Genomic DNA, 24,263 nt, shown 5'->3' with positions numbered 1-24,263 from the left:
GGAAAATAAGCACGCATTTATACGAGCAATTCCAATTTTCACCCCGCACACCACACGTAGCCCCCGCGTCCCTTTATCCATGGACCTTCACGTTGGGTATTCACTAAAGTAGGCGTGACGAAGGGCGCCAGCCGCAGTCAAACGCTCCTGAGGATCCAGGCAAAGTAATCTTCGCAACAAATCCAATGCACATTCAGAGGCATCCGGGAAAAATTCACGGAGAGGAAGAGGACGCTTCGGCTCAAAGTGCACCTTTCCCCAATCGGGAAGCAGCACCGCCGATGGCCACGATGTGGGCGTCGGTGTCCCTAATACATCAAATATTCGTGACAACTGCCAAATATCTCCATCGCCTGCAAAAAAAGCACCACCGTACCCTCGTAGAAGTTCCGCAAATACGCACCCTGATGACCACACATCAATTTCGGGTCCGTAGTGTCGCTGGCCCAGAAGTAACTCGGGAGCCCGGTACCACCTCGAAACGACTTCGTGAGTCATGGATGCTTCCGTATCCCATGCACGACTTAGTCCAAGGTCGCCGAGGCGTAGTTCCCCCTCCGCAGTCAAGAAACAATTTGAAGGTTTCACATCTCGATGAAGAACACCCTCGCTGTGTATGTACGCTAACGCCAAAAGAAGCATCTTAAATAAAGACTTTGCCTCTAACGCGGGCAGAGGATTGCTGGCAGTTCTCCCCGAGAGGACTGTTGCCAAGTCAGTCTTGCAACGCTCCATCACTAACGCCAAGGAGCAGCCACACGGAACCACCTCATATGTCCGAATAACAAAAGGGTGCACCAATCGCAATGCAACGAGTGGTTCCCTCGCTGTGGGGTGCGGAATACCCTCATCGAGACGTGGAGTTGTGACGAATTTGATTGCGGCTGGCACTCCAGATTCCTTAACAACTGCAGCACGAACGACGCCAAAGCGGCCCTCACCAATTGGGGATCCAACAATAAAACGATCCGTGTCAAGCGACCACCTCTCTCTTCTTTATTTCTCTTCTCCACCCCTCCCTTCAATTCTACGGCATCGTGAAAATATAAATGGAACACAAAAAATTGGCTCCGGTGATGCCAAAATCCCTCCGCTCCCAAAGATCATCCTCAATGCCCCTCCCTAATGAGCACATGCATAGAAACTGAAAGAACTCCAATTTGTCTCAAAAGAATCCATTTTTTGTGGTGGTGGTAGTTATTGTTTTCTCCTCGTCAAAATCTAATTATTTCAAAAACTTTCTCGTATTTAAGAATTCTGACTCTCTATTCCCAACAGGGGCAGTCGCACCAGAGTACATCTTTGCTCGAGCGAACAAACTCACTCTTTCAGTCCTGGGTTTCTCATGGCACACTTCCACCTCAACAGGGGGAGAAGGAGGAAGTGAAGAAGACTGCTGCCCTTCCGTGGAATATTTCGGTTTGGCTGTGGCCACATCACCCTCATTTTTGGCCTGCAGTTGTGCCGCACGGTCCTCAACCCAAAAAAGGAGACTGATCCATAGCCGTGTTCTCAGGGGCAATAAGTTCATCTACACAGACAAGAAATTCCTCAGCGCCTGTGCTCAATGCACACTCCCGAGAATCATCCGCACAACAACTGCCTGTATGCTCCCTCACCACCAATGACTGACTGAGAGAGTTCTTTTTCCGCAAGAGCTCATCACGTAGTTTATTAACGGTTGACGCGCCGCCCCTCTTGGCTGCTACTCGCAAAGGAATGGAGTGAGTTGCCCTCCGAACCGTCGCATTGGGGATGCTGCTGTCCGTCTTTGGACACCGATTCGTCCGGTACGTTTTTATCTCCGTAAAAGACTCGCGTGTACGGCCCAAACCTCCCTCTTGCGTGCGCCGCCAAAATGCATCATACCGTTGCCTCTTGCTTCTCAGGTATGAAGGCGGCGCATCTTCGGCTTCACGATCGCTGATGCTCTGCTCACTTTCCCCCGAGTCATCCGGAGATAAAATAAGTCCAGTTGTTTTTGTTGCGTCTTGTGAAAATGCGTTTGTTGCACCTGCGGCACCCGCGCTCCCTCGCCACCAAAAGGAACGCGGTCGCCAGATTCCTTCCCCGCCCTCTTAAAACTCCTTCAGAAAAGCGGAAACGTCCATTTTCTTCAAACGTAAAAGAAAATAAAAAAAAAAGAAATGAACATGTGCTTAGATGAGGTCGTTGACGTCTTATCCTCAGAAATGTGAGAGGAGGAAAACACAACAAAATGGGAGAAGACAATTCAGCCACACATCGCACCGCATCAACGCGCTCCAAAGAAAAATTACCCAGCACGCATGCACACGCAACAAAAGCCATCAGACAAATAAATCGACAAGAGCCAAACTCGTCGTAAAGTAGCAGAGCCGCAGCCTTAATTTAGTGCCCCTTTTAGCCGCCGGACTCCCCCGCACCGCGTGAGGCGCAATGAAGGAGGCGGGTGGGACGGCAGAAAGAAACCGCAGCCGCCACCTTCCCGCGCAGCACCATCAAAATTCGCCCCCACAACTCGCACATTCGTTCCAAAAAGTTTCTAAAAACTAAAAACGCTGCAAATCAATAAATATGAGATGTTTTGAGCACTGCGGATTGCAAGGCGGAGCATCCACGTATTCCACAGGAGGGCGGACTGGCACTTCAATGAGAAGGACAGGAATTCACAAGTTTTTCCTCCTCCTTTTGTTTCGCCGTGAGTGCGGGAACGCAGACGAGGGAAAACCCACAGTTTTTTAACACACAAAAAAAAAAGACGGCAGCCAAATGAGGGCCATTTCTTTCTTGTCGATTTCGTGAGCGTTTATTTATTTATTTATTTATTTGTTTTCTGCAAATTGTGCCGGAGACGAAAGGAAAAAATAAATAAATAAATAAATAACACACGCGGAAATTGCAACAAAAACACAAACACGCGAAATTAAAAATAAAGAGGCAACAACTAACATATCACACCGTCCTTATTTTCATTGCAGAGTTCGCTACAAAAAAAAACCCTCCATAGGATCCCCATCGTGCGCATGTTGCAGCTCGGAGGCAGACAGAGTCGAGAGAACCAAGTGTTTACAATGAGATGCCACATCACTCGCATTGGCCTCATTCTCTACAACAATGGATTCACTTGAGAACCTCAGTTTTTGCAGTAAAATCTCTCTCGCAGCCGTTCTAATCGACTTGAGAGATCCACGGCCCAACCTGAAGTGCACATCCACCAAACGCTTAGCGGGCATCAACACGGTTTCCCCATCAATCACTGCAACTAAAATCACCTGATACCTCGTAGCTGATACATAAATAAGAACATGAATTACGTCAGAGCCCTCTGAATACCGAAGGCTGTCCTGCGGTGCAGCAAGAAAGGCGAGGCCACCGGTGTGTTGCCCATCATCCATAGAGGAGTATACACCTGCCACAGCAGCGGAAACATCGTCGTCGTCATCATCCAAATCAGCATCGTCAGCATTCTCCTCGTCGGGAAATGTACCTGCGGTATTTCGATCTTCTTCTCTTCGTGGCGTCCAAGAGACAACAGTTGCTGCCTGGGCGGATTCAGTAGTCAAACGATCGGACTCGCAATTACAAGCATTCACACCGTTCAACTCTTTATGGTGGCTCTGAGCACTAGCACGGGACGGATTTGTAGCCTGCGGTGTCTTTGAGAGAAATTCAAAATATTTGCGTCACACCCGTCGTGGTTTATTTACATGAAGCTTTTGTAATTTAACAAAAAAGCTCGAGCATGACGCACAGAAAATACCGCCACAGTACCGACAATGATGACGCCTGCACCCGAAATTAAATTTGACCTCACATATTTCGCACTTCTGTACTGAGCTATCAGACGTCCATCCGCCTAATACCGATGGCCTGATCGTCATGTGCCATACTTTATTTCTACTGCATTTAGTAACAGGCATAGAAAAGAATATGTGCATACAAATACATACATAATATCACGCGTGAGGGACATCCGTAAAAGTAATGATAAGGCCAACCATATGAAGGAAGCTAAGCCGCAGACACACACACTATATATATATATATATAGGGAGAGAGAAAGACGGAAAGAAAAAAAGGGAAAACATTGTTGTTGCTTTTTGGTGTTGTTTCGTTTCACAAAAATTGCCTCTACCGCCATGTGCAGCACCTTCAATCACGGCCCCAGTGAGTCCTCACCATCACTCTTTTTTACCATGGAAGACAATGGCAACCAAGAAATATTCACCTGAGACGGTGAAGAAGAGTCCCCGTCGTCACTTCCGCTCATGGAGTCTTCAGGTAGGCTGCCATTTGCGAAGGAGTTGCGGATCATCGTTCTAAGTGTTTGCCGTGCGCAACGGGCCCGAGAGGGTACAGGAATTCATTCAACATGTCGTCGGGGCCAGGGGCTGAGCCACGCGAAGAGTCACGGATGGCCACGTCAAGTTCATGCGGCGTGAAAGGCCGATCCATTTCCCAGCCACTATGAAACAAAGGAGTGCAGCGTGCAGCAGCAGTATAAGGCGGTATGGCACGTGAATCCGCACAAAATGACGGAAAAGCAGATTTGCCTGTTGCCGAGGCAGAGCGCAGACGCGGCAAAGTTCAGTGCGGAGCACAACCGATCTCAGGGGATGAGGGTGCGGCGCCGCCACGCCGTGAAGATATCGCCAGCTCGGGCTGGGTGAGGCTCCAAGTCTTTTCGCGCGGGCTTCCAGAAGCACAGCGGAGCAACGGCGTAAGGCTTGATTTCGTTCCTCCCTTTTTCGGGTACATTCGGCTCAAAGCAGGCTGTCTCCGGGTGAGGCAATGTGTGTGCTTCGTGTGCTGCTTCGGCGGCGAACTCGGCCTGTTCCATTTCGTGTGTCCACATCGTTTTGGGGCTGTCACGGCTGCCGCGCGGGATTTGGCGCTCAGCCGCTCGTAAGATGCCTCCGCGAGGATCCAACCATGTGGACGCGGTGGCAAGGAGGGTTTCACACAACGAGGTGGAAGCAGGCTAATCCGCTTTACGCAGGGCAATGGTGGCTTTCTTCCGTCAAGGCAGCGTGTTTGCTAGTCGTGGAGTGCCATCGTCCATCTCTACCAAGTAAGATATTCAGCGGTGGTCCGAGTCCATGTAAGGGGCGAATGTCCAGTGGGAGATGCGTAGGGCGCAATACGCAGCCACGTCAGGGGACGAGGCATTACGATGTGTGATCCATGTTGCCTGCGCCGGGTCATTCGCCAGCCCAAAATCCATATCGATTAGAACAGCGGCGAAATTATCGCCTCCAGTCCTTGATGTTATATATGACTGTCCCAGAGTTCACGATGTAAATTCAGGTCACCCGCGATAATCTCTTCGGGCACAAGCGACAAACGATATTGATAAATTCGGATTATTGACCAATTGCTGTGGGAGGGTTGTAGAGATTCGCCACGCAGATGCTGCGACAGCCCGGTGGAAATACACGGACAACAATGGTCTCCAGGAGGTCAGTGCCAGGGAGCGACAGGCGCTCTCACGGCAGAGAGTGGCGTACCAGAATGGCAACGCCACCACCGCGCCCAGTGCGGCCTGAAGGCAGTCATTATAGCCAGATAATTTCGTCGCCACGCCACCACGGTTACTTAGTTCCTGCAGAAGAACGGTGTCAGGTGGACGCTGCTCCAATCGCGCCGCAAATGCAACCTTTTTTACGGACGAGAGGCCTGCAATGTTAAGCCGCCAAATATTGATGAGGCCATCCTCCTCGGGCCGGGGTTCTTGTGAACGTCACCGCAACGGCATGTGATATCAACGGAGTGACCGCTACGAAACGGTCGTGCAATTTTGTCCGACAGTCTGCAGGCAGACCGCCTCATCTCCCCGCACCGGGCATGGCGTGGAACACTCTCGGGGGGTGAAGTCACCTTGGTCTCCGTCGTCCTCGCAGCAACGCCCTGCTGCGGAGATATTATACGCAACTAAAGCCCCAGCACCGCGAAAGGGTGCGGACCCCATCGCTGGAGTACACTGCAATACCCATATATCGTGTAATTGTCGTTAGGCTCTTACCCACAGTCACAAAAAAAAAAGCAAGGCATTTAGGGGCAAATACAACCACAACGGGGCGTCAAAAAACAAGCAGGATGAATGGTGGAACGCAACACTGCACGGCTGCCCACGCCGTGGAAAAACACGGGACATGTGCTGAAAAGTAAAAAGACGAAGATAAATCCGTCTTCCATTATGCAATCACTCAAAAACAAAAAAATGCACGCTGGTGCGTGGCCTCCAAATCGGTGCGTTTGTTTCGCCTGCAGATAAAAAATAAATAAATGTGTTGCACTCGTTACAGTCTTTTAAACCCCCGGTGCCTACACATTATTTATATTCCACTGGGGCACTCGGCGTGGTTTCGTGTCCTCATCCCATTGTCTCTTTTACTAGCCGGCGCCATCGGCGTGGCACACAATGCCGAGCGCGCCCATGATCACTTTAAAAAGAAAATAAACACTGAGTAGATCCCGCCGTTGTCGGACCACAACAACAAAAAAAAGAATAATCTTCCGGGCAGCTGGCCGGATCCTGAAGTTATATCTATGGAAACCAAACAAGTTAGGAAAAAAGGTTCGTTAGTTAATTGCTTCAATGTTTTCTTTTCATTCAATATATAGAATTCTGTGGACCACCAGCATGGTCCTTTGTCCTCAGTTAGGATCTGAAATATTATTACTTAAGAAGTGGCAGACTTTGGGGTCCTCCAACCACAAGACCCCGCCGCGTGGTGGGAACCAAAAGGGGGTGGGTGGGATGGCAAAATAAAAATTATCCGGCCTCTATCGGCTCCCCGCCCCTACAAAGTCGCGTTCTTCCCAAAAGATTCATACGGTAGAGAGTACCATAAAGAATGCATTCATTTATCAGGATGCACACATACATTAAGTAAGTTAGCCAGCTCTCCCGCGATCATTCTTTTCACAAGCTCCTACAAAAAATAAAAAATAATAATTTCGTCTGGCAGCTGTCGGCTCCCTGACTCCCTCAATCGCGGTCTCCCAAAAGACAGTGCGATAGAAGAGAAAAATGTTGTGGAGAGATATCTTCGTTTGCGCGAGATATAAATTTATTTGGGCAGCCCGCCGCCCTCTCAAGCATTCTTCTCACAAAATCCCATAAAAATACAAAAGAATTCTGCGGCCTTCATATTTCGCAGAAGCTTCTAATGGCAATGGACTCTTTAAGAAAAAAAAAAAGTAAAATAGAAGAATTTTATTGCTGTGGCACCGTGGATCATAATGATTCTCTCTCACAAGAAACTCTCTGAATAAACCCGGTGGCCACAAAAAAAAAAAAAAAAAATTAAAAATCGTTAAAATACCCCCAATATATTTCACCAGAACGAAATGCACTCTGTTCCCCAATTATTTCCCCAACTTTCTTCCCTATCCCTTTTCCCCCAAGATCGTTGTGTTCACATTTCTGTGATTTTACTTAAAAAATCACTTGTTAACATAAACTGGTATTGGTGTACCTCTTTATTCCAGAACGCCACAATTTTTTTTTCAGCGTCGGTTTCATTATTGGGATTGACGACATCGCACCTCTGCCATTTTAATATCTTTTTGCTGAATGCGTTTTTTATATAAATCATCTCCCACGACATGTCTCGGGATAATTCGTCCCATCCTTCAAAATATGCCGCCAGGCACTCAGTGAACTGCCTCACGGTGCTGGTTGTCGTGTGGTGCGCACTCGCCGTAGTCATCTGCAGCCCAACCAGCGTCCTCCACGGCGAATCAACAAAGAAAAAGCCGTCCACCAGCGGAAAGTTTTCAACCTTCGGTAGGTACAGCACCCCGTACTCCATCGGAATCCTCGTGACACCACCCTGCAGTTCCTCTAATCCAACGGCACGAGTGGGGTGCCCTTGATGGTTTACCTTCAGCACTGAATCCCGTGCTTCATTACGTTCTGGGGGCCTCAGCTCCTTGAGTCCCTTTACTAATGCACAGACAAGCTCCCCATACATGAAGGCGCGCAAACCTAATTGTTCCAGAGCTCGGGAAGCAAGAGCACCATGCGATCCCAATATTATCAACAAAAGATTCTTCGCACCCGTTTTCTTTTCCAAACGGTCCGCAATTCGAAACCCGATATCAGCACTTATCGATGCGTTGAGAAATACCTCAACACCTTTTTTTGTTATTTCCCGGACGACCTTCACAAGTTTTTGAGACGGATCCTCGGAATACCATAGCCTGCTTCCTCTCAGGGTAAAGTGCTCTTCAACATCAGTATCTTTGATCGCCAACAAGGCACCATTAACGGCACCCAAGCGATCTTTATAACTTCCCTCATCAAAGATGTAACGTAGAATCGGCCCCACTTTATCCATGCGTTCTTTGACCATCCTCCAGTATCCCGCTTGCTTATCTGGTTTCAGACCTCGCTTCATCCATGCACACATCGCCTTCACATCCATCTCGTCGGAGCAATTCATGATGATTCGACTGGCTTGTACTTGCGTCTCCCACTCATCATAGTTGTCCAGGTTTGGCGATGACACCACAATCATGCCCCATCCACTAGAAGGCGCAAAACCCGTGTCGGGCGGCGTTCCCTTCCTTGCCACATCGTAAATAATATACCCTTTCACCCCACGCTGCCACAAACCATCCAAAACATTCTTGGATGTTATCTCACCCACGTATTTTTTCACGGTTTTGGTGGTCTTGTCAAACACGTACATCGTGATTCCAAAACAGTGGACAACCACTTGGAGTTTCTCCACATCGCAGTGCAGCAGCTGGTAGAGGAGGTACGAGCCGGCAGCCATCGACTTCCCAATCCCGGGCGTCCCAATCAGCACATGCGGCACGGGTGAAGGATTGAGAGTCAAATCAAAATTGCTGAACCACTCGGTTAGATCGCCCTTGACGATCTGCCACACTCGCTCCACCTCGCAGTTAACACACAAGTCATTGCCACACCTATGCGGCCCATTCATCGTGTACGGCCATCCCTTGTCCGAGGTGAGCACCATCAGTCTGGGAGGTGCTTCACCGGATTGCTGCACAGCGTCATCCTTTTCGAAGGTGTTGCCAGCTTTCTTGTACGTCCATGACTGTTTCGGTTTCCCCTCCTTCACCTCCATTCCCGTCCCCTCGCCGCCAGGAACTTCCACGACATGATGCCACCTCGCATTGTACACAGACTCGTAATATCCCTTCAGTATGAACATCCTTCAGCCGTCTTCGTTGAATTCCGCGCCTGAGATAAGACGATTTATTATTCTCTTCCGCGTGAGAATCGATTATATACCTTTTTTCGTAGTTGGATTGAGTTAAAGCCGAACACTAACCACTAATCAAAAAAAGGAATAAGAGTAAGAAACAAAGGTCACAGGCATGACTGACAGCCACAACAAGAGAGTCATCCACACGGTGTGACGGCACAGTATTCGATAAAAACCACATGCACAGGACAACCGCAACGACGGCAAGTGGGTGACATTCACCCAGCACAGTGTTGGAGAGAGCAAACAATAACAACGTGGTGCGCACGGAGGGTCCGCTCACGCGTACCGCTCGCCACGGTCCCGCACCCCTGGGGCACCGCCGTCACCGCACACACTCTGCAAGAGGACGTGGGCATATCGTCACTGACACAAATACACAAAAGTGGGAAAAGAATTCGGTGCAGCAATGGCCACACGCAAGAACCCCAAATCATACACACCGCAACAGCGATGCATCACGGTAATCCCACACACAAAAGAAAAGAGTGCAACTTGCATTCTTTATGGAAAATATCTGCGGTGTGCATGGCAAAAGAGTGCCGTGACGCTGCCTTTCATGTTGCATTCGCCATTCACGTATCACTGGAAAGCACGCAGCCGCCACTCCTCCGTTCCGCTCCCCGTGCTGCTCGCGTCGCTTCACTGGAGGAAGTTGTCACCGCACATCCCCATCACCGTGCATTGCGGAATACAAATCTACCACACGGCATGGGTGCGGTGCCACCCCGCCAATAAATCCCAGGAAACTCCCCGCTGCCTCGTGTGGCACGGACGGCAGTCTCATGATGCCTGCGGAAGGCTTTTTTTCCAAACAAGAACGCGGCCGCACCACACGCCCGTAAAAACGTTTGGTCCGTCGCACGCAAAGGAGTTGAGAGGGAGAACAGCAGGAAAGGCAACACCGGCAACCATGAGCAGCCCGCACACGCCAACGCACCGCTGCCCCACATATCACCAAAAATAAAAATACCAAAGAAACATGTCACATCCCAAATGCAAATCGCAGGTGCGGTTGCAGCACACACTCCCACCTCCTGGGCGTGTGCGGCCCCTCGCTGCTCGGCGCTCCAAGTGGGATCACCAAAAGCACCAATTCGGGAGCATTCGACCACCGCCACAGCAGTCACGCTCCCCATTTCTCACAAAGGCGAAGGTTTGCAGTGGCGCAGCGGGCGGCGGCATGCACAGTCGCAGAGTAATGGACTGCCGCGGGAAGCACGCAACGGCGATGCGCCCCTCCCTTTGGGAAAGCCCAAAAAAAAACATTTGTCGCGCAGTCCCCGTGAGCAACACACATTGAACCGTATTCAGCTCCACTACTGTGGCCATCCGCACACACAGCATGAGTGCGACAACGCAGGCAAGGAAGCACGGAATAACACCACGCATCCCTCCCATAAGGGTCAGGCGGCGTCCGTGCTGCTTTCAACAATAATTCCACCCCACACCACCCTCCTGCATATCCGCAGCAAAAAGGCCCACACGGTGCACACTACATTAAAAGTTCCTAAAGCGCAAGCCGGATCATCAGAGCGCTGCCGTCTTCTCAACGTTGGGTAGAAGCTCCCTGATCCTTGTCGCCGCCAGCCTGCGGCATCATGGAGTGGCATTACATTCTCGGCATATCTCTCCATTTACTTCACTTTCTCGACACCGCAAATGAACTGACGTCCCACAAGTGATTTCGACCGTTCCGAAGAACGTGACGTGTCAGACGCGCTAAAACCGTGCGCGTGTGTTATTACGGGCGAGCGACACGATGCTCTTGCACATCTATGTATGCCGATCCTGCGCAACATCCCATTTGGCGGAGCGGAAAACGTTGGACACCAAAGACGCACAAATCGCACAATGAATGCCGCTGGAAAAAAAATAATAATAACGTCAACGCAGACACCGTGAACGAACAGATTAACAAAAGAAATCCAACCTCCGCGCGCCCTCCCGCAAGAAGGTGAAGACACGCACGCTTGTTCCCTTTAGTAGCACTCCAACTGCTCGGAATTGATGGGTCTATAGTAGGAGGAAACACGCCACTCTTCTCTCTCTCCCTGTCACGAGGCATGGACGCTGCGAGAGGCTGCCAATATGAGCCTCACGTGTGTGGAGGACCTCAATACTCGGGGCAGGTCGACAGCCACCCACACTCACCCACACTCACAAAAGGGCAAAGGCAAAGGAATGGAGAAGAGAAGCCCGCCGCACGGTGCATTCAAGAATGCACACGCAGAAGCACCGCCATCCACATCGTACCGCAAAACAGCAATGCGAACAGCACACACCCACAGCCGCAACAAGAGGAACGAGGCGCATCCAAGTCCACCACAGTCCTTTACTTACCTCTGCCCCGAAGGAATAGCGTTACGCCTCACAGCAGGTCGTGGCACCCCACACTCACAGTGAGGCACGGCGCACACCATCCACTCCCCTCAGAACGCACTCACCAGGGCGCCCAGTCACCCTCGCACCATCGCAATGGGGGAACACAAACGATCGTCGTCGCGGACTATCGATGCTTCTAGTAGAAAAGAAAAAGTGATGAGGGAGTGTCAACTGCACGGCTAGCAGTGGGACACCCAATGAGACAAAAAGACACATAGTGTCATTCAGCACAGCAAATAATAAAACAAGCCGCAGCGAATTACCGAATACAGAAAAACAAGAAAAAAGGCGTAGGTTCAGCAGAAATAAATAAATAATAAAGAAAAAAAACTAAATCACCTCAGTGGACTTTCATTTCGTGTATCCCTCAGTGCAGCAGGAATTGTGCATCTCCATATGTTTCTTACAGAGAGGGGAAAAAAAGATCGCAGTGTTCCACGTGTCCATAAAAAATCCCTCACATTTCATGAGGCACTCGGCCTCTTCCTCCACCCCTCGTTTTGTACAGTCCGCGGGACTGCACAGCAATGAGGCCGGCACCGCGTGCGGTGCAACAAAAGCAAATAAAACAGGGGGAAACACGTCACTCATGAGAGTGTGCAGCTAGCGGCAAACAAAAAATAAATTTAAAAAAATAGTAAAAAGGCAGGGGTTCTGATCCCTCCTACAAAGCACCAGCAGCACATTATATCCAGAGGTGAAAACAAAAGGGATAAATAAAAAGTCCTCAACGGAATGCATTGAGTCTTCCTGAGGAGCTGCACACCCTTTTCCACGGGGAGTCGCGGCTCCACTCCAGCCGTTTCACACAGCTGAGAGCTGCAATGCCCAGAGCCCCAGAAGGAGAAGCAACAGGATCCGAGACACACACACACACGCACCGTGCCGTAGCCACTAGAGCCCTTCTCCAAAAAAGTGTTCTTCGTGAGCTGAGAGGCGTTTCCATCTTTGGAGCCACCGCCAGTTCCCGCTGGATCATCCGGCCCTTCAAGCATTTTCCCAGCAAGAGACTCTGGAAGAGCAAGGTTGCTGGCACCAACTTTTGCGGCTTCTTCCCGGGTCAATATGCGGTTGTACAGAAAGACACTCGTCACTGTCACATACTTGTTTTGGCTCCCGGTGTCGCTTGCACTGCTTCCATTCCCTCCAATGTAAAATTGTGAATTCGCGCGTGGCCCCTTTCCCGAGGATGATGTCGTTTTAGCACCCCACACACACTCACCATTGATCTACACGAAGGCCTTGTTGGCGGTCCTGCAGCGTGAGCACCACTCGTTATTGTTTGTTCAACTCCCAAAGGCCGGTGTGTTTGTTTGCATTGAACATCATACCCCAACTCCTTTCATGGCTGTGCGACAGCCAAAAGTGCACAGTGCGGCCTGCTCCCTTCGCGCCAATCAAAGGGATACTCTTGGCGCCTGCGTGTGTCTCGAAAATAGCCACAGTCGCCACAAGAGCGAAGTCGTAATTCACAAAGCTACAGTGATTATTATCCTTCCAACTGTTCACGGGTAACATTGCCCTGTGAATTGAGGCCCATTTGTGACATTCTTGCCATTCGTCACCGTTGCAATCACGCAACGGCACTCGTCGATCCACGTGTTGGCAGTGCCTGCGTTGGAAAGATATCCAACCAGACCCACCGTACTTACGGGCGACGTGGAGAAGGAAGCGTCCACGTCCGCCCAATTACGGAGGATGGAAGTGATCATCTGCAGCTCCTCCGTCAGGGGGGCAGGAAACAGGCTGCCTTTCTCTTCATTGTGCCTCGCTCCCACAAGGTACAACGCACCATCCGAGTACAGCATGGCGTTAGCAATCGGATTATTCAGAGCAGCCTCCATGAAAGCCAGTCCAACGCAAAACACGCGGTTGCTGTCAGTCACCCAAACGTAGAGCGCACGGGCCTCACTCTCCCACCACGGGGAGCTCACTTTCCGAGCCTACAGCATGACGCTCTTTCCTCCAACGGTCGCAGTGACAATGGCTCCCACACGCAAGCTCTTTTCCCAACGATCCGATTGTGAATTGGCCCAAACGCCTGCAACTGCCCCGGGTACCTCCACCCACATTGTCCCCTTGTCACGTGACTCGTGCACTCTGCAGTACCGGCTCCCATAGCAATGGGTAGTCACGAGAAGTTGTCCCTGCTCCCACTCGGCAATGAGAAGGTCAATGCAGTCCGCAGAAAAAATGCCCCTTGAAAGAACTCAGCTGCTGCCGCCGTCCGTCGAACAGATGATCATGGAGAAATCGTCTTTTTCGTCATTGTACGCAATCACGGGGACACAAGCGTGCCATTCACCAAAACACCTGAGCCACAAAAAACCTTCAATCCATTCGCACCGCGTTCGTGCGTCTCGGGAATGATCTGTGATCACAGCAATTTGGGTTCACACCAGTGGATCAGCTCGCTCCGTCTGCCGTCATTGGGCTGCGTGAACTCACCCACAACCAGTTGAACATCACGGTCTCTCAACGCCCAATTGAACCCACCATTCGTACCAAACATTTGCTAGCTTCCCGCACGAAGAAACGCCCTATCGCCGCCCTCAATTGTCGTGGGATTGAACGCGGAGCCTACAACACCCTTTATATTCGCTGTGCTCAACATGTTGCGTGTATTCCGGCCATTATTAAACTCACCAAAAAAAGAAGACAAAATCCTCGCAAAAAAGATGGGACCCGCCACAATATCCGCATGAGAAAGCCCACTCGGTGCCCCATCGCTACCATTAAGCGTCGTGTGACCCCCATCAAAGACAACCGTCAGTCTACCAACACCCACAAGAGCGAGCGATCCAAACGAATCCCTCCTTCCACTTGCACCAGTCCCACTCTTCGGTTCCAAATGCGTTCGTCCCGGAACGAAAATAAAAGCCACCCACGGCAGCCGCGCAATCAGTTAATTCTCCCCCGTCGATGCGGCCGCAGCTCCACAGGTGACGCAGCACATCACGACAAGGAGCAGCACCGCAAAAGCAAACACACGCCGGGAAATGTTGGGCCTCTGCGGCTCACTCTCTCCTCCTGCCGCTGGATCCGGTCACGCGGCAACTGTTTGTGTGTGCGGGGTGCCATGACAGCAGCAACACGTGAGAGCATATAAATATGTGTGTGGGCGGTGTGTGTGCTGTTGGTCCTTTCAGTGTCTTCGAATTTCACAGTGGCGATTAGCGCTTGTTTTCCTAGCGTGTCTGTGTTCAAGAAGTGGAGAGTACAGCGAAAACAGCGGCAATACACCAGAAAGGTAAGTGAGGAGCAGAGCAGAGCACCCACGCAAAGAGCGGGGCACGAGACAATCCGGAAGAGACAGCACGGAGAACCATCGCACACAGAAAAGAGCAGCAACACGGCAAGCCACGGCGGGCCGTCGGTGTGTGCGGGCCAGCCCTCACGCGGTGCAACACGCCACACCCAACAGGGAATGACAGACAGAGAGGCGGAGAGAAATGAATGGATGCCGTCAGGAGGCACTCACAATCAACATGGCCCGTGAGCATGCGGCCACCCCACGCAGGAACACAGGAGAAAAGGGTGAGAGGGGGAAAAAGCAAGAAGCAGCACAACACACACAAAAGAAACAAACGACAGGCGGAAAAGCACCGCCAAGGCCCTCGCCCTGGCAGGCGACTCCACACCGACCCTTAATTACACACACACACACAAACACCATCGCAGTGCCGTCAGTCCGCGGGTGAGAGGATTCGGTCCTCCACACAACAAACGCACACACCGCCAGCAGTCATCCACCAATGGACAAGAACAAGAAGAGACACACCGCCACCGCCTCCAGTCCAATCCCACGGAAAACGGGATACAGCCACAGCCCTGCAGCCAACACAATGCACACGGAGCAAGCAATCACCCAAAGAGCCACACGCAGAAGCGGATCCTCATCCATCCACGACACGGCGACACAATTTCCAGCCATTCCACCCACAATGGGATTTGGTGTCCGACTCAAAGGAGTCACAGGCGGTGCATCACGCCAAAAGCAAAAGTGACTCGCGGTGCGCGCTCCCTCTCTCCTCCCCTCGCTTCATGCCCACAGAAGGAGGCGCCAGCCACCCGCACGCACTACAAAAGTAGCATCCAAATCCACTGCGATGTGTATTTTGTGTGTCTGTGTGTGTGTGTGCCTGCAGCAGCACAAGTCAAAAAAAGTAAAAAAGAAGAGCAGAGCATTTAAAGAGACACGCAAAAAAAATTGTACAGCAGAAGTGCATGGCAAAAATAACAGGACTGCTCAAGCTCATGATATTGCACTGCAGACCAAAGCAGCGGCAATTCATAAAAAATTAAATAAAAATAATAATAAAAATTCATCTTCACCCTTCCACACCTCACACTTTTAAAAAAAATGAAAAAATGAAAAAAAAAAAAATTGAAAAAAATGAAAAAAAATGAAAAAAGAAAAAAAAATGAAAAATGTCGTCCTCTATTACGGCTACACCAAATAATAAAGAAAAAGAAAAAAAGAAAAAAAACAAAAAAAAATTTCACCCGGTTACCGTGTGGCCACACCAAACTGTCTGCATATATTTTGCCCGCAAAAGAAAATTAAAAAATGGTTGCATGTCTTTCGACCGTCCGACCCTCCGTGTGTCCGCACATCGTTTATATTTCATGGGGTCATCCGCGTGTTGCTGCTCCCCTCAGCCCTCTCATCGGCGCGTGAGTGCGGCCCGCAGAGCACAGTCACTCGTGTATGTGTGGGGAATGAGAGAAGCACGCAGACATGACGGCAGTCGCGTCACTCCATCGGGAGAGTGAGCGCAGCAAAAGAAAAAGAAATCATCGGAGGGGAGAGAAATGCTCACGCGGCCGACACCGAAGGGTGCGCCACCGCATGAAATAAACACGCAAAGCAAAACAAATCCTTAAAGAAAAACACGGCGGCAGGGTGTGGCTGTGTGTGTGGCGCTGCGGGTGTCTGCCCGCCCTGGCCGCAAAGAAAACAAAACAAGAGGGAAGAAATGTGTGCTCCGCCCCACAGGCCCTCGTCGCACGCCCACACGTCGCGGCTCCCTCAGCGCGCCGTTCGTCGCGGCCCCTCCTCATGCGTGCAGCAGGCAAGGCGCACAGGGCCGTCGTCATGAGCGTGTCGGTGGGCGTGCGAGTGGGGCAGTTGGGCGGGAAACACACGGCACCCCTCACAGGAAGAGTGCAGCAACAAACAATTAAAGAGGGAAGAGTAGAAAAGAAAACACGTCCATAGTGATTGCCCCAAAAAGCAAAAAAAAAAGAGGATGGGGAATGAAAAATAAGATTAAAAATTTAAACAATTTAAACCATTAAAAATGAAAAAAAAAAACGCTCATATTGGTTGCCCCAAGGCAAAAAGCAAAAAAAGGGGGAGAGGAAAAAAAAAAAAGAATTGCGGAGAGTAATTCATTACCGGATGTGCGTCGGTGTGAGGGAGGGCGCAAGTGTCCCACACTGAGGCCGCACACTCCTCACGCAGTCGCAAGGCCCCACAGTCCCAGCAGAAGAAGCAGCGGCAGCAGTTCCCTCCCGTACGCGGAACCAGCATCACCATTTGCCCCACCATCACCCTTTTCTCGTGCCGTCCCTTCATTCCCAGCAGAATTCAAGCGTCTCGCTGGCGCATGTTGGGTATTGGCGGTTCTCCCCACAGTTGTCCTCCCTGGTGCTGCTGGTAATTCCCGTGGGCCAGGCACCGCAGGTGCAGCAGGTGCGACAGGTTTGGGAGCAATTTTCACTTGTGGTTCTGGAGCTCTCGTCGAAACGGGGATCCTGTCCTTGATTGCACGCATCTCAGTGGAATTCAGCGGGCGGTTGTACAGAAAGACGTTCTTCACCGTCACACGAGGTTTTTTGCCGATCTTCTTCGGACTGGACTCCTCATCATCATCACCAACGCCATCATCACCAAAGTCGCACGCGCCAAAGCAAAAAGCGAAAAGCTCAAGTGGTGTCTCACCTGTTAACAGCGCTTCTTCCTCCCCCAGCGACTTGCCATCAACGTACACAGAGGCCTTGTTGCCTTGCAGCATGAGGGCCACTTGGTGTTCTTTCTTCGGCTCCCAAGGCCTGCTTTCCGTTGTTGGTTTTTTATCGTCTTTGAACATCGTCTCCCACTTGTTATCCGCGGTGTACGACAGTCGCATGATATACGGGGGCCAAGTGTCAACCAAAACCGCGGTCAGGAGAGGAGTGTTCTCACTCGGAGCCTCTTCGATGGTCACCGACGCTACAAGTGTGAAGTTGTGGCTCAAGGATATATGACGCACATTATCGTCACGAGTGTTCACGGGCCACATTACCCTGGAGTCAGGCTCCGTCAATTGAAACCCATCCTTGACCTTCTTTGCGTTCCTCACCGTTGCATTCAGACAAAGGTACTCGTCGTTCCACGTGTCACCGCTGGCCGATGCGTTTGACAAAACTGCCACCAGACCCGCCGTGGGTATAGAAAAGCTGGAGAAAAAGGCGTCATTTTGCGCCCAGGTCTTCAGGACAGACTTGATTGTACTCACTTCCTCCGTCAGGCGAGAAAGCGACAGGGCACTGTCTTCACCACTGTCCCTCCGTTGTAAAAGATGCAACTTGCCATCCGAGTACAGCAGGGTACTGGCGAGCTCCTCCTTCCCAGCATTTTACATGCCAACCGGTCCAAGAGAAAACGAGCGATTGTTGTCCGTCACCCAAAGGTAGAGCGGATTGGCGTTTTCCCCCATGGCGTGCCCTCTCTGTGTGTACAGCATGGCCTTCCTGCCCTCAATGGTCGCGGTGATGAGGGCTTCCACACGCAAGACTCCTTCCGGATAGTCTTCCGACTGTGAGTTGACCCACACGCCTGGGAGTGTCCCGACTGCCGTCGTCCACGTTTTCCCCATGTCACGCGACTCGAACACCCTCTGGTCGTTCTCGCAGTCAACAATCATGAGAAGTGATCCCTCCCACTCTGTGATGCGGGGGTCAGTGCAGTTCGCAGGGGACGTGTCCTCAGAGAGCGCCCAGGTACTGCCGTTGTCCTTCGAGTAAATGATCATGGGTAAAACGCCATCACTTTTTTCATTCTTCGCCATCAGTGAAAACACAAGCGTGCCATCCTCCATCAGAACACCCGAGCCACCAGAAGCAAGGCACTCCGTCAAGTTACCTTTGTGAGCAGCTAAAGTACTCCCGTTCAACGGAGACTTGATTTCGCCCCATTCGATCCGTTTACTCGGCTCACTGTCCGTGGGCTTCGTCACCTCACCAACAACCAGTTTTAGTTCGAATCTGCCCTCTTTCCAACTCCCATTTACATCGGACAAGGCAGTGCTTCCCACAAGAAGAAACACCTTATTGCCCTTCATGGTTGTTGTGGGGTGGCGCACAACATTCAAGCTCCCCTCTCCCTCCGCTTTACCAAGCACGGTGTGTGCCCTCCATTCTTCCTTTTTGACCTCTTCAACAAGAGTGGACCATTCCCACGCATAGTCGATGTACTCCGCCACAACATCAGAAGACGGCTTAGTTGATTCGTTATGGGGGGGTTTTACATTTATGTGACCTTCGGCAAAAGCAGCAATTACTCCACCAGCACTCACAAGAGAGGGTGAAACAAATGAATCCCTCCGACTTGAGCCAGTCCCCTTCTTCGGCAGCACCTGCGTCGTCTGCGGCACAAATAGATCGACCCGTTGCGGCCTCACAACACCCCCTGAAGCACTCCCCTCTGCAGTAATGTCACCCGTCAATGCCGACCCAGAAGGAGTTGAAGCATCAGCATTACTTCCCACCTCAGCGGTCGCAGCTCCACGGTCGCAGCATAACACGAAGAGGAGGAGCAGCACCGCGGAAGCAAACACACGCCGGGACATGTTGGGCCTCCGCGGCTCACTCTCTCCTTCCCTCCTCCTCCCGCTGGATCCGGTCACGCGGCGACGGTTGTGTGTGCGGGGTGCCATGACAGCAGCAACACGTGAGAGCATATAAATATGTGTGTGTGGGCGGTGTGTGTGCTGTTGGTCCTTTCAGTGTCTTCGAATTTCACAGCAGCGATTAGCGCTTGTTTGCTTTCTTCGTAAGAAAGTGAAAGAAATAAAGAAATCAAATTAATATTTAAAAAGCATCAAAAAAGAACGTGGCAGAGGAGTGGGTGGCGCCACCATCCACAGTGTAACACATCAGCGTCGTCGTAACCGCTACAGTAATTATTCTCCCCCTTCCACAATGGATTAATCACTGTGAGGCCACACACAGAAGCAGAGAAATTGACGGTTGCGCACGGGCCAATACACCCTCCGGCAAACAGCGCCAACCAACAGACAGACAGCAGAAAGTAAGTGCGAGCAAAATCCCAAGTGCTGCGGGATCCTTGCAAGCAGCGCACCGTAACTGAAGAGCCTTTAAGGCGTTCCTCGCTGCAACATCCCCCACCACCCCCTCGGCGTGTCGGTGGATTTTCCCGTTCACCGGAAGATAAACGGCGGGATGCTTCGGCAGTGGTCGAAGACACACAGAGCGCACCGCCGACGCGATCAAAGAGCGCAGACACTCGTGAAGTGCGATGCCACAACCGCGATCCCTCCATCTATTCTCCTAGACGTTAAGGAGGCATAAAATGTCCTCTTCTCTACAGTAGTCCTGAAACGCAAAAAAAAACCGCAGGACATCCCGCGCAGCCACGGCCTCCTCAGCAGCCTGACAGTCCACGCCGTCGCACCGCTCCTCAAGAGATCGCCAGGCCCGGTAAAGCAAGCAAAAGGGGAACGGCAATTTGGTCAAGGCGTTCAGCAAAATGAGGCGCAGCAGTCGGGTGAGCGCGGCCCATCCACGCCCTCCCCTCAACGGACCCACCATACAGTCGGACCACACCCGAAAAGAGCTGTGGCGTCTAAAAAAATAACACGGACAATAACGCCTCGTGCTCTCCTCAATGTGGTGTCGTGGCACACACGAGGCATCACAGGAAGGGCCAAATAATTGCATTCCATCGGCATAAGCACGGAAATGAAGCGAGGATTTTGCCCCTGTGAAATCCCATCCAAATCGTTTCAGCCACAGAGTTTGTGCCGCCGACCCTCAGGAAGGGCTGATGCATCAACTGCCGCTGACAGATGCCTCAGCGATGAAACAAAAAGAGCCACTGTCTCTCGAATTCCGTCATCACCCTTTCCTCCCACTGAAGGGAAAAAAGCAAAGTGACGGTGTGGGCGTGTCTAGCCGACAGAAATGAAGGAAGCGACTCCAGCCGCGGAACAAATTGAACGAATCCTCCTCCCGAAACCTTCAAAGACACCGGTCGGTCAGCTGCCGAGGCTAATGGCGCGGAGGACAACACCTTGAATGCATGGAGCACCGCAGCAGCCTGAATATATTCTGCAATATCCGCGGTCAGTCCATGAAAGTACAACAAAGGGACAGCAAATTCAAAGGGGCGTGTGAACCCGTCAGTGATCACCCGCGCCGGAGGATCGCCACCCCCACCCTCCAAGGGCACCTCAACGACGTCAAATATTTCCACCGCACGGCACCCACAACACAATCGCGTGGCATAATGCATCGCCTTGCAGCACCCCATGCAATGCGGCAATCGAAAACCGTCCCGAACACGGCGTGCGACAAATATACCCAAAAAAAGAAGGCGCAGCAAATACCCTCCACATCTCAGCAATTCCAATCATCCAGTAAAAGGCAGGAGCACCAGACAGTACCCACGGACTCACTAAATATGGCGTCAAACGGCAGCAAGATTTCAAATGCCAAAGGGCCCGCATTTCTTTCCCCCGTGACAATTCCACGGATGAATGCAACTGCCGTGCCCTGCGGCCTCTCGACCACTTCGAGAAAACGCTGCGGCCACATGGCAACGGCCTAATGTGGCTGGCGATCAGATCCAGTCGTCGCGGCAGAACAGTACAGGAAGTAGGGTGGTGAGCCCGCACATTCGCCTCGTCGATGCCTGCCCCCACTGCAAGAGTGAAACACGTCTTCCCAACAGCCGCGCTTCGGGTGGCTGAAACACCTGCCCTCACACCGGCGATGACATCTGCAAGCGCCTGTAATTCCTCAACACCGCCCGTCAGAAAAAAACCAACGGCACTCAAGCTTTGCAGTCACACATCCCTCGTAACCATTTTCAAGCTCGTTATCCGGCAGAAACACCCGAACAACATAACAGGAAGACCGTTCATTGCTGGCAAGGGAACAAGAACACGTTGCTTTCATCCTGCAACGAAGGATTATGCCTCCTGCATAACGCGGCTACAAGAGCGCGGTGCGCCAACACCGAAGCGGTGGGCATGTTGCCCCATGACCCTCCCCCTCCACAGTGGTCCAAGAAGTGCAACAGACCATCCTCCCAACGAAAAAAAAGCCCAATGGAGCGGACACTGCAGTGTGCGGACCACACAGCAGAAACACCCTCAGGGAACAAATGCTCTTGAATGCCCTTCAGAAGGGGCCAGCGGGTTGGCCGTGAAGCCAACAGACACCGGAGAGCCACCTGCTCTGCACGCATCCAATGACGCAATTGAGACCGCAATCTTACAGGGCTCATCAACCAGCCTGTTCTCGTCTCCGTCTGTGTGGGCACGACAGTCCTGCCATCATCCTTCGCCCTCACAAAGCATTCCACAGGGTCATTTGAGCCAGAGACCACCACACGGCGATATGCCACCGGATGAGTGCTCTCCATACTGCACAAAATAAAATTTTCCCCACGTCGATGACCGGAGTGAAAACATGCACAACGATGAGCAACACGAGGGTTGTCGGTGCTGCGTTTCATCGCAACACTCTATCCTCCGTTGGCTCAGGCCTCTGCCACACAACGAGACATAGATGTAACATCACTTACACGCAACAGAATGAAATCCGCAAGAACATCGTCAGAGTCATGCAAGACGCGACAACCACCAGCACGGTCAGCAGCTGTTGTGGCAATATTCTGCAAAACATGATTCACGCTTACAGGAAATTTGTTGTCCAGTTGCACAAATAATTGTTAGGCCAAGCAACGTGGGCCCAAGAAAGAAGACACCAGTCGATATTAGGCCTTGGAGCCGCCAGTGAGAGCCATTGATTGGAACAAACACCAGAACCACCAACGACCAACAAAAACTGCGACAAGGCACTCGTACTTCAATCAAAGAACGGATTCGTCTCGCCCAGGAAGAAGAAAGAATAAATAATATTTTTCCTCCTCACAGTGCCTTCGAGCAATAAAACACTATCATGCAATCCGCCCCTATCGGCACTACTCAGGAGCACAAGAACTGTGCAATGTGTAGAGGGCTCCGCAATCAGGCGAAAGAGACGCTCCACGGCGGCAAAAAGACTCCTCTCAGGCAACGCATCAACCAGTCGCGAGCGGCATGCCTCTTCATGTAATCTCCGTTTTGGTTCCAACCGAGACGGAAGGCCTTAGTGGCTCAGCACCAACCCCGCGTTGCGTCGTTTCGTCAAATAAAAAAAGTGAGGATGGCAGAGTGCATCATCGGGGAAATCGTCCTCAAATGTGGGGAACGTCATCGCACCCGCCGGAAACAGGTGCGCATGATGTCCCTCCACGTCAGCCGCGCAGTTTGTCAGATGGAAAATTTCGGTGAAACGGAAGTCAGCGCACTCACCTCCACCCCAGGCAGTTTTATCAGGACTGTCAAATCATCAATTCGGGGCTCCACACTTGTTGAGGGATATTGTGACCATCTGACAAGTCCACGTGCATGTCCACACAATGTCCTACTTCCTTTTCTCCCTCTTCATGCGTCCGCACCGTCTTTTAAGCCACATCCAGGACAGATCAGATAGCGAGTGGCAACTGGTCAGCCAGTGCCGTTCCATTCCTTAAAGCACCAAAGATCGAAGCCTCAAAATCAAAGGCCATCAATCAATGATGCCGTTGACACAGGACCTCCTCTGGCCAATGCCACACACTTGTTCCGGAGTACGTGTTATCCCATGCCTCTCTGACGCCAACCTCAGCGTCCCTACAGGTACACCGTGCATTCACTCCCAAGATACGGGTGTCGACTACACCTCAAGAAAACTGCACAATAAACCTGCAAACTTCTCGTTGAAAGTTATCATTGTGTTGGGTGGCAGAGACAACGCACTCACACGTTGCACCTCTTCAGGAAATCAAAGAAGATAGCAACCATCATTCAATTGCGATGGGCTTTGCAAAACCCCTTGCAACTTTTGTTCAACGGAGTGCTTCAGTGCATATGAAACCTTGACCGCGGGACGGAATGCCTATGCGCTCTCAAAACGTAGGTGTAGATCCACGGAAAAAGAATACATGACGCAACTAAACTAGAATGCCACAAATAAAAAATGTAAAATATATATATAATCATAAATATAAAAATAAAAATCAATTGATGTACATATATATATATATATGTATCGATGTAGATATGAGTATGGAAACATTCTATATAATTAAAATATATAGATATCTATTTAGATATGAATATACCCCTCTATCCCTTTTTTTCCTCATTGACAAATTTTTTTTCGTTCATTGATTTATTGATTTGTTGCTTTATTAATTACAAACATATACATCCCTAGATAAACAAATGGGTATCGATATTTATTTATTTATTTATTTATATTCGCCAATTTTGGTATTTGTGCATTTGTTATTATTCACTTCTTGCATTTCTTCGTTTTTTTTTCCTAAATAAC

At 50.9% G+C, this 24,263-nt stretch overlaps 1 protein-coding gene and 5 pseudogenes across 1 annotated transcript, besides 14 other annotated features; all 6 read right to left on the bottom strand.

Annotated features, from left to right (window-relative positions):
- Nucleotides 1-1,103, bottom strand: Tc00.1047053508001.106 (annotated as a pseudogene; the record flags this gene model as incomplete).
- Nucleotides 1-16,477: a sequence feature (areas not merged during assembly with more than two copies in the genome that could not be assigned to a particular haplotype).
- Nucleotides 2,788-2,814: a microsatellite.
- Nucleotides 2,845-2,866: a microsatellite.
- Tc00.1047053508001.90 lies at nucleotides 2,967-3,920 on the bottom strand (annotated as a pseudogene).
- Nucleotides 6,490-7,103: a mobile genetic element.
- Nucleotides 6,922-6,943: a sequence feature (AT_rich).
- Nucleotides 7,274-7,299: a sequence feature (AT_rich).
- Tc00.1047053508001.70 (retrotransposon hot spot (RHS) protein, putative) lies at nucleotides 7,404-9,173 on the bottom strand (the record flags this gene model as incomplete). The annotated part of the gene is made up of 1 exon (XM_808378.1): nucleotides 7,404-9,173. The coding sequence occupies one exon, from the start codon at nucleotides 9,171-9,173 to the stop codon at nucleotides 7,404-7,406; it is 1,770 nt and encodes a 589-aa protein (XP_813471.1).
- Nucleotides 12,228-12,249: a sequence feature (AT_rich).
- On the bottom strand, nucleotides 12,600-14,717 carry Tc00.1047053508001.60 (annotated as a pseudogene).
- Nucleotides 15,906-15,938: a sequence feature (AT_rich).
- Nucleotides 15,969-16,044: a sequence feature (T-rich).
- Nucleotides 16,077-16,112: a microsatellite.
- Nucleotides 16,478-17,122: a sequence feature (heterozygous, non-Esmeraldo-like haplotype).
- On the bottom strand, nucleotides 17,072-19,561 carry Tc00.1047053508001.50 (annotated as a pseudogene).
- Nucleotides 17,123-24,263: part of a sequence feature (areas not merged during assembly with more than two copies in the genome that could not be assigned to a particular haplotype) that runs on past the window's edge.
- On the bottom strand, nucleotides 20,169-23,873 carry Tc00.1047053508001.30 (annotated as a pseudogene).
- Nucleotides 23,898-24,050: a microsatellite.
- Nucleotides 24,166-24,188: a microsatellite.

The sequence above is a fragment of the Trypanosoma cruzi genome, genomic scaffold (assembly GCF_000209065.1).
Source record: "Trypanosoma cruzi strain CL Brener 1047053516601 genomic scaffold, whole genome shotgun sequence".
Taxonomy (NCBI): domain Eukaryota; phylum Euglenozoa; class Kinetoplastea; order Trypanosomatida; family Trypanosomatidae; genus Trypanosoma; species Trypanosoma cruzi.
This window is presented reverse-complemented; position numbering and strand designations above follow the sequence as displayed.